The sequence below is a fragment of the Eretmochelys imbricata genome, chromosome 8 (assembly GCF_965152235.1).
Source record: "Eretmochelys imbricata isolate rEreImb1 chromosome 8, rEreImb1.hap1, whole genome shotgun sequence".
NCBI classification, from domain to species: domain Eukaryota; kingdom Metazoa; phylum Chordata; order Testudines; family Cheloniidae; genus Eretmochelys; species Eretmochelys imbricata.
The window spans coordinates 18087674-18101720 of NC_135579.1; the positions used below are offsets into that span (position 1 = coordinate 18087674).

Genomic DNA, 14047 nt, shown 5'->3' on the forward strand with positions numbered 1-14047 from the left:
AGTTGAGGGTGCACAGCAAGCAAGGTCCTCACCCAAGGACCTTAGCACCTGGCAGGATCAGATCCTTCTAGGTTAGGGTTCTACCCACCTACTTCAATTTGTCAGGGCAGGGGTAGTAGAATTTTGTGGCGAATCAGTGTGTGATGTGTCATTGCCTCACCTGTTGATGCAAGAGTCCAACATGGAAACTCAATATTGTTATGCTGTGTTAACATGGCTCAAAGCCTGAGATAGTTGTAGAGTCTTTAATGGTCCTGCAGCATACAGGTGGATCGAGGAACGTCAAGCCTGTCCTGCCCACTGGCATACAGAAGGCAGAAGAGTTAAGGACTTTTTTATTTTTAAATTCCATGGATTGAGTTCAGCCTACATAAACTGACAAAGAGTAGGGGAGTATAGTCCAGTGGTTAGAGCAGGACTCCAGACTCTGGCTCCTCAGTTCTATTCTGGAGTCCATCACAGACTCATTGCATTGCCTAGTGCAAGTCACATTGTCTCTGTGCCTCATTTCCTGACATTTGGAAAATGACGACAATAGTACTTTTCTAGTACCACACTTAGTATTTGTATGGCCCCAGCATGCTGAGGCCCCAGCCAGACTGAGACCCCATTGTGCTAGGCACTGTACAAATACAAAGAAATGCTGGGGAAATGAATTCATTAAGCTTTGAGATTTTCAGATAAAAAGGCAAGATCCGTTACCTGCAAAGTGTGGGGAGTGGAAGAAGTCATTTTTGCTCATCTGTTATTTATATTGGGCCCCCAACCATGCAAAGGCCCCTGCAAACCTGTAGGAATTCAGTCAGACCCTGCCTCAGACAGCGAAGGGTCTCAGCAGCCAACAAGAGCTGGTGGAAAGGGATGGAACATGAGAGTTTTTGTCTTTTCTGATTCTGTTTAAATTTTCATATTTGCCCATTGGCACCTATTTATTTTAACCTTCATCTCCGATTGACTTCAAAACAATCTTTCTCCCCAGATGGATCACTGCAGAGACCTGTGCAGCCCGGAGCTCTTCCTCAGGTTGTCGGCTCCCTCAGTCGCACTCCAGTTGCCACGGTGCGGCCCCAGCAACTTCAGCTTTACCAGCATGTCTCCTCTCAGCCCCCTGTCACCCCTGGCATGGCAGACCCAGGAGCCAGGCCAAGCGCCTCCCATGATGCCTCATTGCTGCTTGTGCCCAGGGCAGGTGAAAGCAGATCTCCTTCTGTATGTAGCTCAATGATCCTGGATGCCAAAGAATCCCCAGCAAAAAGTGAGCCAGCTCCAAAGCCACCTCCATCAGCTCCGCCCTCCATCCTGGTGAAACCAGATACCTCCCGGAACAGCACTGAAAAGGTAGCGTAAGGCTGAATCATTGCAAGGAACGATACACAGACCCTCCACCTCTGGAAAGTCCAGAAAATCCTGCTGGGACTGACCTTAGGTTTCAGCTGACTATTCACCATGGTTCAGTTCCCATGAGGTCCTTACTTCAGTGAGTCCATACTCAGGCAGGACTCCCAATGCGATTCACTGGGATTTTTGCCTGAGTAAAGTTCTCAGGATTTTGCCCCCTCTCCCACACCCAACCCAACCCCACCCTACGTTTATTGTTGTTAGAATGAAACCATTCACAGGGGCAGATATTTTGAACTCTTCTGTCTTCTGTTCACTTATGGCCAAATCCTCACATCTTTACCCAGACCTTAACCCAGGCAAGAGTCCATGAGGGTTTGAGTGAGAAATGAGTAAGGAGCTCCGAATCTGGCTATTAGAACTCAGGCTTGTCCTACCAGGACTTCTGAGATTGCTGTCTGGCTCCCTTTGCTTGTGTGTTAATTGCTTCTCTGCTGAATAGGTTGGGTGTTTTCTGATTGACATCTGCAGTAAAAAAAAACCAAATGGTTTCATTCGAGGAGTGAAACTACCCTGGTGACAACTTTCCCTACAGGTGGTACCTGCAGAATAACTTCGTAAAAGCCACACAAGTCCCACAAAATGAGGCCAGCTCACAGGTTTCTGGTTAGCATATTAGCTAGAGATTAATCTTTCCAGAGTCCCAGGTAAAAGAGAGCCAGAGGATGGAAATCAGGTTATGTATTCTGGGTGAATGGCACCTCAGGCTAGAGGTCAGCCTCTCTCAGAGGTCTCCCCACCATTCCATAGCCTCTCTCCTATGTTCTCCTCCACCTTAACTCATGCTGTATCCAATCCTGCTTCTCTAGGTTCTCATATTGCCCCCATTGTGTGGTATCCAGTTTTTCTGGTACCCTCTATGCTCTTCTGATGTTTCCCGCCTGGTACAGTACACGTTGTAAAGCCTCTAATCACTCCACTGCTGCACACCATCCCAAGTGTGGGGCACTCACACCCCCTCTGTTGTGCACCCAGTCCCCTGCAGGGAAAGTATCTGTGCTCCATCCTAGCAGCCCTTCCTCTGTCTTTGCCACAGCAGATCAAAGCAAAGGAAGAGACTCACTGTGTTTCTGCAGTAGTAACTCTTGGTTCTGTTCACATTTCAGCAAGTGAAAACGGTGCGATTTCAGAACTACAGCCCACCTCCGTCCAAGCGGCACAGCTCACAGCCATCGCCAAACCATCCCGGTGGCAACACTGAGCAGACAGCCCAGCCAGAAGCAAACACCCTGGGCCCTGACATGACAGCTCTCTATTCACACCGACTCAGCTCCAGCCCAGTGCATCTGAGGAGGACGCCGCACCCAAAGACCCCATCGCTGGATCTTTCTACCCAGGCTGGGCAACTGACCTTCCCTACCAAAAAGAACTACAGCAGCGTTTCTGAGAACTGACAGGTTTTCTTCCCATTCAATTGCTTTCCTTTTCAAATGGGGCTTTCGCCTCTGTGATAAAATAAGCTCCCCACAGACCACACACCAACCTGCCACCACCCTGGCTTCTCCTTACAAGAGCTAGCTATCCAGTCAGGAACTTACTAGACCCCAGTTCCATGGAGAGCAAGGCCTCCTTCAGGCACTCACAATAATTGCAGCTGGCCAGCCAGTAACTCGGGGGCCTCTGAGGAACTGGCATGGGGGTCAGCACCTCTCTCTAATTTTATGGTAGAGTCTCATCTTAAATGCATCTGACTCACATCCAGCAAGCCACATCTGTATGTCATGGCAATGCATCAAATGTCATCAGCCCACACTGCCCCAGTGAGTAGATGCAAGCACCACAGACCAACATGGAATGGGTTTGTGGTCCCTGCAAAACCAGTGTTCTCTGGTATCCTCCAATATCTTGCAGCCAGCCTTATAGAAAAGTGGAAGAGGGAAGAAGCGTGCATATATCAGAAATAGTTAAACCTTTTTTGGTATCCTTTCTGCTATGAAAGCCCATAGAGATCAAAACTCTGGTTCATTACCTTTCTCAGCTCTACAGGATAAAGAAACCATAAATCAAATTCAGGCAGTTCCTGGATGAATTTTCAAGTTACCCTTTGATGGGTATTTGCTTTAGTTTTTTGAGCCTGGGAGTAGAAGTAATTTTCTGGGGAAGAGAACCCTGCCCTGCAATCAGTACTAAGCTGCAGCTGTTTATGACAGTCATTGGGTCCTTGCAATCATGTGATTTGGATCTTGCTTCTGCTGGTTGGTTGGTTTTTTTCTGAGTTGTGGACAGTATAGGCAGCACTTCCTAGATGCCTGTGATTCAGCGGCAATGTTATTTCCCCCTGTTTAAATCCTAAATGGATTTTTAAAAATCTGGGTCCATGTTGAAGTTCACGAAATAGTTCTCTAAACAATATGAAGGAGATTTGCACATCTCCGTGACATATACCCTTCCTTCCGTCTCCCCATCCCCTACCTTCAACTGATCTTTCACTCTCTCTCTTAGCTATGGAGCCACAGAAATGATAAGCAGAACTGGAAAGTGTATCCAGCACTTCCTCTGTGACTGATGTTTAGCAAATTGGCACAACGGGTTTGCTTGTCTGTGTGTACTTTTGTTTTTAGTGCCAGTGCAAAGACGGTCCATCCCCTTTCCAGCTGGAGCATGGGAGTATTCGATCTCATGACAATGGCTGCTGGGCTGGTTCAAAGACCATTGTAAAGTAACATTCTTGCTTCATTGCACAGACCCAATCAAATTAACTCAATAAGTCACTCTAAGCTTTCTGGATCATTGGGACAGCCTCCAAGGGGGAAGTTCTCTCTTGGAATTAAGGAAGGGCAATGGATGAAGCCATGCTGTGAACAGACAGGTTTTTTTCATGTTTCATACAGAAATAAATACACTGTAACCTCTAGCAAAGCGCAGTTATCACTGTGCTACACACCAAGGCCTCTCAAAACTCAACAGTGGCAGAACTCAGATCCTCCCATTCCAAAAGCACAGCCCCCTAGCACCATAAACTATTTGAAAGTCTCCTTCAGCTGTTAGCAGTATAAATTAAATGACACATAGTCACACAATTGACTCCAGCTAGCCAGATAGGACTATATCTTTTTTGCCTGCCAAAGAGCCAGAACAGGAATGATGTGTGTCTAATTCTACCCAATCTTTCCCATCCCAGCCTCCTTAATCTGTACCCTCTTCCTCCGCCAAGTGCATCTGCAGGGGCTGGAAGCAGAGACTCATGGTACCCAGAAGTGTCCGACAGCCCCGGTCCTCTCATAGCCCAATAATTAGGATTCCTAGTTTTAGATTAAAATAGATATAACCCCTCTGAGACAAAAGTTTGGGATTAAAAAATAAAAACAAAGAAGCAGCCAGATTTTGCCTCAGACTAAACACCTAAAAATCAACAATGCTAAATACAATTATTGGTCTGCAGAATTTTAGGGCAACAGACCACCTTAGGGCCAGAGGGACTGCCAGTTGGGATCTGTGGTGCACCTTGTCCAGTATACTGCCTATGACCGCACCAGATGCTTCAGAAAACGGAGCAAGAAACCCCATGGGGAGATAATCTGCCTCCCCTACCCCACCCTCAGAAGCTCTTGTTTAGTCATAGGTGCTGGAACTAGGGGTGCTGCTGCACCCGCTGGCTTGAAGTGGTTTCTTTTATTTTCAGGTTTACGGTTTGGTTTAATGGCTTTCAGCACCCCCCACTATAAAAATTGTTCCAGCACCCCTGGGTTTAGTAGCTCATCATCACACTGCACAAGTGCTAGCAACTGGCATCTGCTTTCACAAATTTAAAAAACCCCATTCCGTGGCTAGAGGCCACCAAGGGCATAGACAAAAGGCCTGATTCTCCACTGCCTTGTACTGTGTGCTGTCATTTAGGGTAGGTTTGCTCTTGGAGCTGGGGGTGCGATTCTCAGCTGGTGGAGACATACATGCGCTCTCTCTGATCAAGCTACCACACACAATAGAGAGCCTAGTTACATTGGCGACACGGACTAGCCACCTGAAGTATGTACCCGTCTGAGAGGGTAGGCACGTACATGGAGGCAAGTAGGCCCTCCTGCCACTCACACTGTTGTGGCTACGCTCTTTTTTAAACATGCTAACTGCATCAGAACTAGCATGGGTAGGTTCCTCGAGCTGAGAATTACACTCCCTGTACAAAATGCAGACATAGCCTAAGACTTGGGTCAAGGGGATGTAAAACACTACCAGTGAGAAGTAGCAATGTACCCTCAATATGCCCAGACATAAATGACAACACAAGGTGCAAACGAGTAGAAAAATCAAGCTGTTTGGTTTTGCTATAAATTGTCGCTCCGATGACTAATGAACATTTTAGAGACAATATCCCTTAGCTAAAGATTCATAACCCCTTTAAAAAAAACTGCACCAAAAAGCACTAGATTCCCCCAGATGCACTCAAGGAGGCAGAAAAGCCTAATAAACATGGCCTGGATTAGATCTTTTGGTAGTTTATACCTATAGCTGGGCAGGTTTGCCTGCTCATGCCCTACCTCTGAATGATGATTTACAGCATACTGATGAAAAGCAAGGGGGCTTTCTATGACCCACTCTGAAATCTGCTGGTATACTAACCAACAGATTTCAACAGCTGACTCCTCACGAGGTTTATCTAAAGAAGCTTGGTCAGAGCACGGGGGGGAGGAAGGATAAGGAGGGAAGCCACCCAGGAGAATTAATTATACAGATGGAGTCACTGGCAAATGCTGCAGGTGTATAAAACAGTAGAAAGTGAAACTTTGGGTTCAAAATAGAGAGGCTATGGGGGGCTTTTGCCTTTTACACCTCTGGAAAAAGCCATTTTACCCATTCATATGAACACACTAGAACCAAGCCTAGTGTGATTGTCTTGATCAGGCCATTTCTAGAGCCAGAGGTGTAGTTGCTCTGAACTGAATGTGGCCCATGGGCCTGACATCCATGATCTAAAGCATTTACCTTAAAGTCACACAGCCCTGTGACTGCTCGCTTGCCATTAAGCAGCAAAAACTTCCTCCTTTTGGGCTGCAAGGACTGGGCATGTGAATGCTGAGGCATATGCCAGCCCGAGCAGTTAAGATTTTCACAATATATTTCACAGCTATTCTTTGTAAGGTGGGGAGTTAAACTTCCGCTTCCTTGCCAGTACGGCAGGACTTGGAGCAGCCATTTCAGTTCTCTTCCAATGCATGAATTTCACTCAACGCTTCCTCAAGTCCATAGGAGGAAGTTAAAGAGAGAGAGTGCACACCAGCTATGTTCTCCAAAGATGGAGAGATTAGGTTCCTAAAGTGCGGAATGCAAGTGCTGGAACAAAGTGGAATATTGTAAAGGAGATGCTCTATTTAGACTTAAAAGCTCATTGCATCATGAACTAGTGGGATCACGATGTTTTGCTCATACACATACACTATGTCTCTGCACTAGATGGACAGAATGATTCCATATAGAATAAAGAGCGAGGAGTCTTTGTGGCATCTTAAAGACCAACAAATTTATTTGAGCATAAGCTTTCGTGGGCTAAAACCCACTTCATCGGATGCATGCAGTGGAAAATACAGTAGGAAGATTTCAGAGTAGCAGCCGTGTTAGTCTGTATTCGCAAAAAGAAAAGGAGTGCTTGTGGCACCTTAGAGACTAACCAATTTATTTGAGCATAATTGCATAAATTTGTTAGTCTCTAAGGTGCCACAAGTACTCATTTTCTTTTTAGTAGGAAGATTATTATATAATGTATATATATATACACACACACACACACACACACAGAACATGAAAAATGGGTGTTGCCATACCCACTATAATGAGAGTGATCAGTTAAAGTTAAATGGATTAAGGTTTCATGTTCTCTGTGTATTCATCGGATGCATGCAGTGGAAAATACAGTAGGAAGATATAAATATAGATAGATATATCTTCCTACTGTATTTTCCACGGCATGCATCCGATTAAGTGGGTTTTAGCCCACGAAAGCTTATGCTCAAATAAATTTGTTAGTCTCTAAGGTGCCACAAGTACTCCTCGTTCTTTTTGCTGATACAGACTGACATGGCTACCGCTCAGAAACCTGTCTATATAGAACATTACTGATGGCGGATACCTTTCCTGGCATATCAGCTAAAAAAAAAATTGTCAGATTTGAGGCTGTCAATTCCAATTTTGCCTTGAGCATGATTCATGACACCCCACATTCATCAACATCCTAGCCTGATGTGATGGATTGGGAAGCCTAACGCAGCTCCAATAGAGATCCTCTCTGATTGCATCTGATGAAGTGAACCGTAGCTCACGAAAGCTTATGCTCTAATAAATTTGTTAGTCTCTAAGGTGCCACAAGTCCTCCTTTTCTTTTTGCAGATACAGACTAACACGGCTGCTACTCTGAAATCTCTGATTACTGGCAATTAACCCCCGGGTTTAGAAGGCTACGGTGTTGTAACTTCAGAACCTCAAAAGATCAGGGTGAAAGAGCAAAGGAGAGCCCATCAGTAGTTTTGGAAACTCACAGGCAAGTTTAGGGCAGTCTGCATCCAAAGAGAGTTTTAAAGAAGGAGAACAGAAAAGAAGCAACACACTAATTCACCAGTAGCTTCAGACAGAAACATATGTTGAGGTAAAGTCACCTTGTAAGGTTAATCTGTAGCTGGGGCAGATTTTCCCACAAGAGACTCCATTCAGGCAGAAAGAGGTTATGAGAATGATTAACTATTAATAACAGAACGCCGTTCATTCTGGGGATACAAAGTTAGGTACCCAGTGAGAAATCTGCAATGGAAGTGAAGCTATATTCCCTTCTCCCTTTTCTGAGTCTTGCCATCCATGCAAAGGCGTGAAAATTGGTAACATGAATTTTTTTGTGGCCTGATTTTCAGAGATGTGGAGCATCTGCAGCTCCCATGGATATATTGTAGGAGAGCTGCAGGTGCTCGGCACTTCTGAAAATCAACCCATTCCAACTGAATAAACCACTAAAGTCCTTCCTCAAAACCATACTTACACTAGCCAGATGCAGCTTGTATTAGCATCAGTTCAGGAGCTTCCCTTTCATGGAAAAACAAAACAAAAACCACCTCTCTCCATGTGGATGACAAGATTCAGTGAGATGAGTGAGGTTGCATATCACCTGTGGACACACGAGTTTGCAAAGCCACACAGCTATCCATTATATGACACTGAATATGGAATGGTGCATACTCCCAAACAAGTGCCACATATTCAATGTGATCAAAACACTTGTGAGCTTAGACCTTGTTCCCATTGCATCGTGACAGCACTAACGGAATCAGGCTGATCAAAAAGGAGAGGGCTTTTTGCTTACATACACACGCATGCTTTGAGTCCTGAGCAGTGACAGGGAAAGGAAATAGTGACAGTGAAATTGGCACTTTGGTAAAATAGCATGTAATTATTTTGGGCCAGGAGATATCTCAATCAGAGTGTTTCAGTGCTTTGATGCCATGGTGATAGGTATCCTAAATATACCCAAGATATAGAGAAAGATACTGATGTGAGGAGATCAAAGTGGAGGTGGGTGTATTTTAAAGTGACAGCTCTAAAGACCGGTTCTGTTGTCTTTGTCCAACCCCTTCCAGCTACAAAATACACCCACCTTCCTGTTTAATACCCAACCCTGTTATCGTGAAAATGTTGCAAAATATATTATATATATCCTTAGCCACCTAACCCTTCACAGTTGGGTCTTTGCTGCATACCTTGGCCTCTTGGGACATCAAAGAGTAAAGGGGCTGGAACTAAGGTCTTTCTACTCCAGAAGCAAAGGCTAAAAGAAAATCCCCATTAAGGGTTAAACCATGGCTTTGCCTTGAACCTTGAGTAAAGAGCAGCACATTGGTTCCTGGTTTGCTCCTGAGGCAGTACAATAAACTGCCTCAGGTCGTGTCTGCACAGGGAAATTGATTGGCATAGCCATAGCAGAATAGGCTACTCTGCTATAGTTATGCTGGAATAACTCTCCATGTCGAGACACTATTCTGCAATTTTAACAGTGACTTTTATTCTGGAATAGTGTCTCAACATTGGGAGTTATTCCAGCATAGCTATACTTTGGATTCATTGGGTACTGATGTGGGTGGGTTTTTACAGGTAATGAAATGTCAGTTATTACTTATGTGCTCTTGTTGAGGGGTTTGGAGGAAGGGGTTACTTGGAGTCAGGCAAATCCTCCTTATCCCTATGCCGAAGATCCACATCACACCAGTTCTGATCCAGGGTTGCTGGATGTGGCCTACCACCTCTGCTTGTTAAGGTCACTCATTCCTCCCCAGGGGATGCACATGATGTCTCTGTAGCACTCAGTTCTTACAACTTGAAATAGTAAGACCAAAACTTGCTGTATCACTAACTCCATTGCCTTCCATTTTGGTCACAGATCATCAGACAAAGTACCAGGTACAAAGAAACAAAAAATGTTAGCAACATCAGAATATCATTCCAGATGTACTGCAGCATAATGGGTTTGGATAATGAAAATATATTGCTCTCTATCTAACAAGTGAATGTAAAAGAGCAGGCTGGTCACACAGAGTCTCCTACCATCAGTAGAGTGCGTTGATTGTCTGAAGTGCATAGAAAAGGAGCCCTGGGATAGTGCATAAAGTAGTACATTGGGGACAGAGGGGTCGTTAATGAACCTCTCTCGAGTTTGTGAACAGGGCTTCTCCTCAGCTCACAGTATCAGCTCATTTTATATGATTAGTTAATGAATTGGAGTTCAGATCAGATTATTCATCAGCCCTGTTTTAATTGCCTGCCTAACTGCTCAAGGACCTGGAAGTCCTTCAGTAAGTAACCCAACCCCTTCAGCTTGAACTGCAGTCATGTTTCCTGATGAGAAAAGAAAAGAGAAGAGAGAGCAAAGGCGAGACCCAGAACATTTTAACCAATTGTTTCCATGAGTGTCTCTTAAAAAATACAACCATGCCCCTAGCCAGACTTGACTGCACTCAGACTCACCAGAGAGGCAAACCAAACACCCGTGTAATGCTGATGGGATAATTTACCAGTTCAGGCCCAAAATCTGTTCTTCCACCTGTTACCACAAGGAGGAGAATAATGAAAAAAGGACTATCTTACCCATCAAAAACAAAGGAATGCACAAAGAGGGGCAAGCAGGGACACAGGCCCCCCCGCTAATCAGTGGGGGCACAGAACTCCTCTAGTCCAGGGGCCGCGGTGGGAGCTGACAGCTCCTCCAGCACCAGGGCTGTGGCAGAGGTACAAAACATGCCCCTCCAAAAGCAGTGAAATTTTAAATTCCTGCACATGCCCCTGATCAAAAACATTACCTGCCACGAATAGAATTTTGCAAGGCTACTTTAGAGGTAAAGTAGCCACCTTTACTAGAAGGGACCATGACAGCAACAGAGTATGAGCTTGACAACTGTAGTTGGGACAAGTTGCAGAGGGACAGTATCTGCCCCATGATGGGGGTGCCTAATGGAGAGTTTTATCACTTGATGAGATGGATGGGCTGGGATTATAAATGGATTACACTCAAGGAGGATGGCCAGTCACATGGAAAGTAGATTCAGAATCATATGTTTACTGGGAGTTGAGAAGAGCTGAGACATGTTATGAGGTATATATGCAGATCACGGGCTACATAAGTTGGGGTCCCTTTTATTTGCTTTCTTATTTTTGAGCCTTCAGTGTTCACATTTTCTCCACAACCAGTAGAGCTGGAAACTTTTTGTAAATGAAAGCTTAGTGTCACTTAATTACTTGACTCCAGAAGCTGGGGCTTTGTGGAAAAAAAAAAACAGATATCACAAATCTTGTGATAAACTAGTCAAAGTTGAGAACGAGGTGTACAATACCAAACCCTGGTTTCTTTCCCTCTCATGCTTGGTTCCTCCTTTCAGACACTATCCAGGTGTCTTGATACTGGAAAGACAGGGTAGCATCCAGGAAAACAGTGTACTGAAGAAATAGCATCAGATGCTAAGGAGAATTAGGTTGTGACTAATTTCCATGGTAGGTAGAGCTGCATTGTAAATATAGGAGGACATTAAGTAACGTTTGTTGGATATCCATCTCAAGAGTGCTCAGAGAAAAGCCAGGAAGAATCTTCTGTTTGCATCAAAATAAGCGACAAAGTTTACAATCATTCCTCATCACTTAGCATGATATATCCACAGCAGTGATCTTATCTAACATGGGCATACAGTCCATTTACATGTCATGATCAAATGACAAACAATGCACCCTTCTTCTCCTGCTCCAAATATTTTGCCCTGAATTGGCAAGGTCATTTTCTAAAACTAGCATAAGGAAGACCAATTAGCTTTAGTGCATTTAGACATCAAATCCATTCTGTATTTTTAGTCACGAGGTATTTTAAATAGGTCACTTGTTTCCCAGTGTTTCATGTTCTGCCCTGATCCTGTTAATTTTTCATAAACTACAAAAAAAAAGCTAAAACACTAACGGGTCTGACCTAAATCCACAAAATCCAGGTTAAAGGCTAAAAATCTGGGAGGATAGACAGCCCTTAGCTTACATAGCAGTTATTTACTTAATGGCAAATAGAAAGAGGCATAATGCAAAATAAGACTGGTGTCAGCCTATGTTTTTCATTCTTACCTCTGAACTGCCCTTGCTTTGAGGGGTTACTTCAACCTGGGGCTCTGTAGTTTAAGCTCTTTTTTGTTAGCTTTATAGCAAGTTTTTTTTTTAATGAAAAACCCAACAGAGGCATCAAATATATAGCTGAAGAGTAAGAAGGAGGAGCGAGGCCAAATCAACACCACATGCCTATTGTATAAAAATCTCTTTATGTTACTATAGGCAAATGTGTCACTGTTGTGTTATAGATACCAGGCCAGCTTCTTGAATCCACTGTGGCCCCTTTACTCTTCTAGGGTGGCACAAAGGGACTGCAAACTACTGAGACAACCGCTTCTGCCCTGGAAATAACCCAATATAAGGAGGATTTTCTGGTAGCACAGGACACACTACCTCTCCTCACAGATCCCACTGCGGAGGTGCAGGGGATGTGTCCACAGCATACTGCCCTCCAGCTATTCTCAGTGACGAAACCACCCACAGGAGTTACCACATGGAAAACCATTGTAAATTACAGAAGCCATTGGGCTGCTCTAAACTGCTCAAGGCCCAACAGGGCCCAGAATTTTGGGAGAACGATGGTGGGCTTTATGCTCCCCTCTCTCCCCCACTACTCTGTGCCTAATGCAGGAAAGCAGTAATGCAGGGTTTGGCCCACAAATTACGCACACAAGTGATTTCATATGTATATTTATAATATGAATCATTTACTAAATAGAGTCGTTACAGTTTATTGTGTAAATAAATATTTAAATGTAATAAAATCCATAGGAAGTGGTTTTTTTCCTTCATGCACAGTGGCTTTTTAAAATGTTTGTTTTCTATCAATATCTCAGCTGTTTAAAAAGTAACATTTTAAAACACCCAAAGTGGTCCGTGTTTAGGGCCTGATCCTGCCCAGTTAAAGTCAATGAGAGTTTAGCCATAAGCTTCAGTGAGAACCTGCACAAGCCATTTACTCTGAATTCCGCTTTGTAAAGGAGACTGATTTTTTGTTTGGTTGGTTTTTAAATTCTACCGATGGCAGAAACCACTATTTGGAGTGGCTCCTGATAACCATAAAAATGATCAAACTTGGTAGAAATATAAACATGAAAAAAATAGACTATCTAGACCAAGTTTCAGACCAAAATTCATATATTTTAAGGTCAAAAGGAACCATTAGATAATCTAGTCTGACCTCCTGCATAGCAGAGGCCAGAGAATTTCATCCAGTTGTTCCTGTATTGAACGCAATAGCCGTTAATATGGCTGTAACATTGCATTGTGTTATAAATGAATAGAATGGAAACTTTGTTTTTTTAATAGAAATAGTAGAATATATTTTCTTCCCTAATTTTGTGATGGGGTGGGAGGGCTTTGGGAAGGTGGACAGAACGTATAATTTTAGTCTATTGTTTAAAAATAACTGTTGTATAAATTCAGTTATATGAAGTTCATTTTTAAAAGGTTTTTCAATTTAACTCACTTTCATCAAGAGGAGGAAGTGAAAAGTTGATGAACAAAACGTATCTTCATCTTCTGTTTTGTATTAACCACTGAGGTATTTATTTTGTATTACATCAGTTGAAAGGCTCTGGTTTTAGAATGCTCTAAGTTACTACAAATTTACTTGTTTAAGTTTATAACTAATGTTTAGGTTTGTTGTCTGTAGACCAATAAAAAAAAAGTTATCGTGACTTGAGTGGCGTACTGCACCTTATACACTGGAAAAGTAATTGACAGACTGGGTTTCAGAATGAGTGCACTGCAAAAATTAGCTCATCAGCACGGTGGAGGTCAGCAGATGGAAAGTATAGATGTTGGTCAAGTTTTCAATGCCAAATATGTATATGATTCCATTCTGTAAAAGATTTTGTGTTGCCATGAAATTTGTTTTTGCATGAAACAATAAAACAATGTTTATTTTCATTTATTTGAACTGAATTCTACTTCTAGTCTTTCCAGTTGCCTGCATGAAAGGAATTATTTTAGTGCTGGTTTCAGGGGACTTAGCAGTTCTACTCTGAATTCAGCCATTCCTTTCCCAGCTACTCTGGGAATGTGGTTTGAGTTTGGGACTCTAGCTAGGACTACCATGGCTGTCTCCCTGTACCCATCACCA

At 43.4% G+C, this 14047-nt stretch overlaps 1 protein-coding gene across 1 annotated transcript in view; it reads left to right on the forward strand.

The window, feature by feature from the left end:
* SH3RF2 (SH3 domain containing ring finger 2) overlaps positions 1-2792 on the forward strand; it is a 69729-nt gene extending 66937 nt beyond the window's left edge. Inside the window, exons 8-9 of the mRNA XM_077824710.1 lie at positions 980-1338; positions 2505-2792. Coding sequence (XP_077680836.1) covers positions 980-1338; positions 2505-2792 — 647 coding nt within the window. The remainder of the gene's footprint in view (positions 1-979; positions 1339-2504) is intronic.
* Positions 2793-14047: the final 11255 nt, after the last annotated feature.